Genomic DNA, 2,218 nt, shown 5'->3' with positions numbered 1-2,218 from the left:
ATCTCATTTTTTAAAAAAACTACCAATCCAGTGAAACTTCTAGAATCTTTAGAATTGTAGTAAACAGGTAAAATGTCTAATTAGATAGCTGAATTGATAGCCAAAACTGGGATGCTGAATGTATCGTTAATCAGCCAATTATTTAATTGCTATGTATATTTTAACTCCTGATTGATATGGGCAGTTATTAATATTGAATTAATTAATGAATGAAATCCTTATCCCCATGCTGAATCAGATTTCTCTTATTCCAGATGAATTTATGAATGATTTTGAAACAGACTGCTTTTAAAATAGCTGTCTTTCAGTTTTTGTCAGTTACTACAAACATCCTGAGAGGAAAATGCATAACCAATCCACAAACTACCGATATTACTTTCTGCTCATGGAATTCTCAGAAGTACAAGAACAACAGCTACTTTATTTCTTTATTTTTCTGGTGATGTATTTCGCAGTTCTGACAGGAAACTTTCTCATCATCTTTGCAATAATTTTCAACCATCACCTGCATACACCGATGTACTTCTTCCTGTTGAACTTGGCCATACAAGACCTTGTAGCCATTTCAGTCATTCTCCCTAAATCCATGGCCAATATTCTCATGAATACAAGATACATTTCTTATTTTGGATGCATTTGTCAGGTTTTCTTTTTGGTCTTCTTTCTGGGATCTGATTTGTGGCTCCTCACTGTCATGGCATATGATCGCTATATTGCTATTTGCAATCCATTACAATACAAACAAATAATGAACAAACAAGCTTGTATTTATATGATCCTTGCAGTTTGGATTAGTAGCCTTCTTAATGGATTGTTGAATACCTATTTTATCTTTGGAACCTCTTTTTGTTCCAACATGATCAATCAGTTCTTCTGTGAAATTCCAAAGCTCCTTAAACTCAGTTGTACAGGGATAAACAAAAATGAAATCAAAGTACTTATGGTCATGTCTGCTTTAGCCTTTGTTTGTTTTTTCTTTATTCTTTATACTTATGTATTCATTTTCACTGCTGTGCTGAAAATTCACTCATTGGAAGGAAGGAAAAAAGCAGTTTCTACTTGCTTACCCCATCTTATTGTGGTTTCCATATTCTTATTCTCTGGGTTCTTTGCTCATTTGAAGCCTTCCTCCACTTCATTGGACTTTATTTCAACTTTGTTATATTGCATTGCCCCACCCTTTTTGAATCCTATCATCTATAGTATGAGAAATAGAGACATCAAAATTGCCTTGTCCAAAGTGCTAAATATAAGAAAAATGTACAAGAAAATATCAAACATCAAGTGTATTTCTGGATAAAAAAACCTCTACATACTCCAATCACAAAGTCATTAGTAAAACTAAACTGCATTCTTTATTACTTGTACAACTTACCTGTAAGCTGACAAGTGTCATATTGATATCTGTTAAAATGAAAGAGACTCACAATACTGGGGGAAATTCTTCAAGAAATAGCACAACATGTCTAATTTTTTCTGCTCCCATAAGCGAAAAAAGATTGTCCCAATTAGTAATTAGATGAAAAAGTACAGAGTATTGTAGAACTGCACAATAAACTAGGCTGGTAAATTCAAATGATGTCTCAGGGTATGATAAGCACAAAGTAGTTGCTTTCCTGTAAAAAGAACATTCTTCATGAGTTTATATGCAAGCAATTGAACTATACTTTAATATTCCTTTACTTTAGGTGCAAAGAAGCAAAATGGATCACTTAGTTCCAATTCAGCTACATCATTGCTGGATTTTGGAATTTTTTTCTTCCACTTTTTTGTAACGATATATTTCATTCCTTCCCTATATTTTAGCAAAAATGAGCCTATAGCCACTCCAGATTTTACTGAATTAGAAATCCAAGCTTTCCTTACAGTCAAATTAAATCATGACCACCTTTATTATGGTCATTAGAGTAACATAAGAAGGATGGGATACAAAGTATTACATCAAAGTCTAAAATAATAATGAGATAAAAATGCCAAATTCAGTCTAAACTTCTGGCTGTGCAAATAACTATAATAATAGAACAATCTGCACATTGAGCAAATTCTATCTGTCAATTGCAGAAGACTACTGTGTTTGGTTCACACGTCAATACATTATGACATTCTAGTTTTTTGGGGAAAATTTGATTCATATGAAGGTCAATACTAACCTTCTGTCAGTTGATTGTTTTGAACAGATAATAATTGAGCAGAAAAGCCTTTAGATAACAATTACTTT

General features: G+C 32.6%; 1 protein-coding gene across 1 annotated transcript; it reads left to right on the top strand.

Annotated features, from left to right (window-relative positions):
* Positions 1-343: 343 nt before the first annotated feature.
* LOC117668724 (olfactory receptor 14A16-like) lies at positions 344-1,300 on the top strand. The gene has a single exon (XM_034422782.1). The coding sequence runs from the start codon at positions 344-346 to the stop codon at positions 1,298-1,300; it is 957 nt and encodes a 318-aa protein (XP_034278673.1).
* Positions 1,301-2,218: the final 918 nt, after the last annotated feature.

This window comes from Pantherophis guttatus, chromosome 4, assembly GCF_059756535.1.
Source record: "Pantherophis guttatus breed Tessera chromosome 4, ASM5975653v1, whole genome shotgun sequence".
In the NCBI taxonomy this organism is placed as follows: Eukaryota; Metazoa; Chordata; class Lepidosauria; order Squamata; family Colubridae; genus Pantherophis; species Pantherophis guttatus.
Note: the sequence above shows the minus strand (reverse complement) of the source record. Positions and strands in the feature narration are given on the sequence as shown.

What these genes read in the sequence shown, in the direction of transcription:
- LOC117668724 (XM_034422782.1), top strand. Translation starts at nt 344, where the DNA reads ATGCATAACCAATCCACAAACTACCGATATTACTTTCTGCTCATGGAA.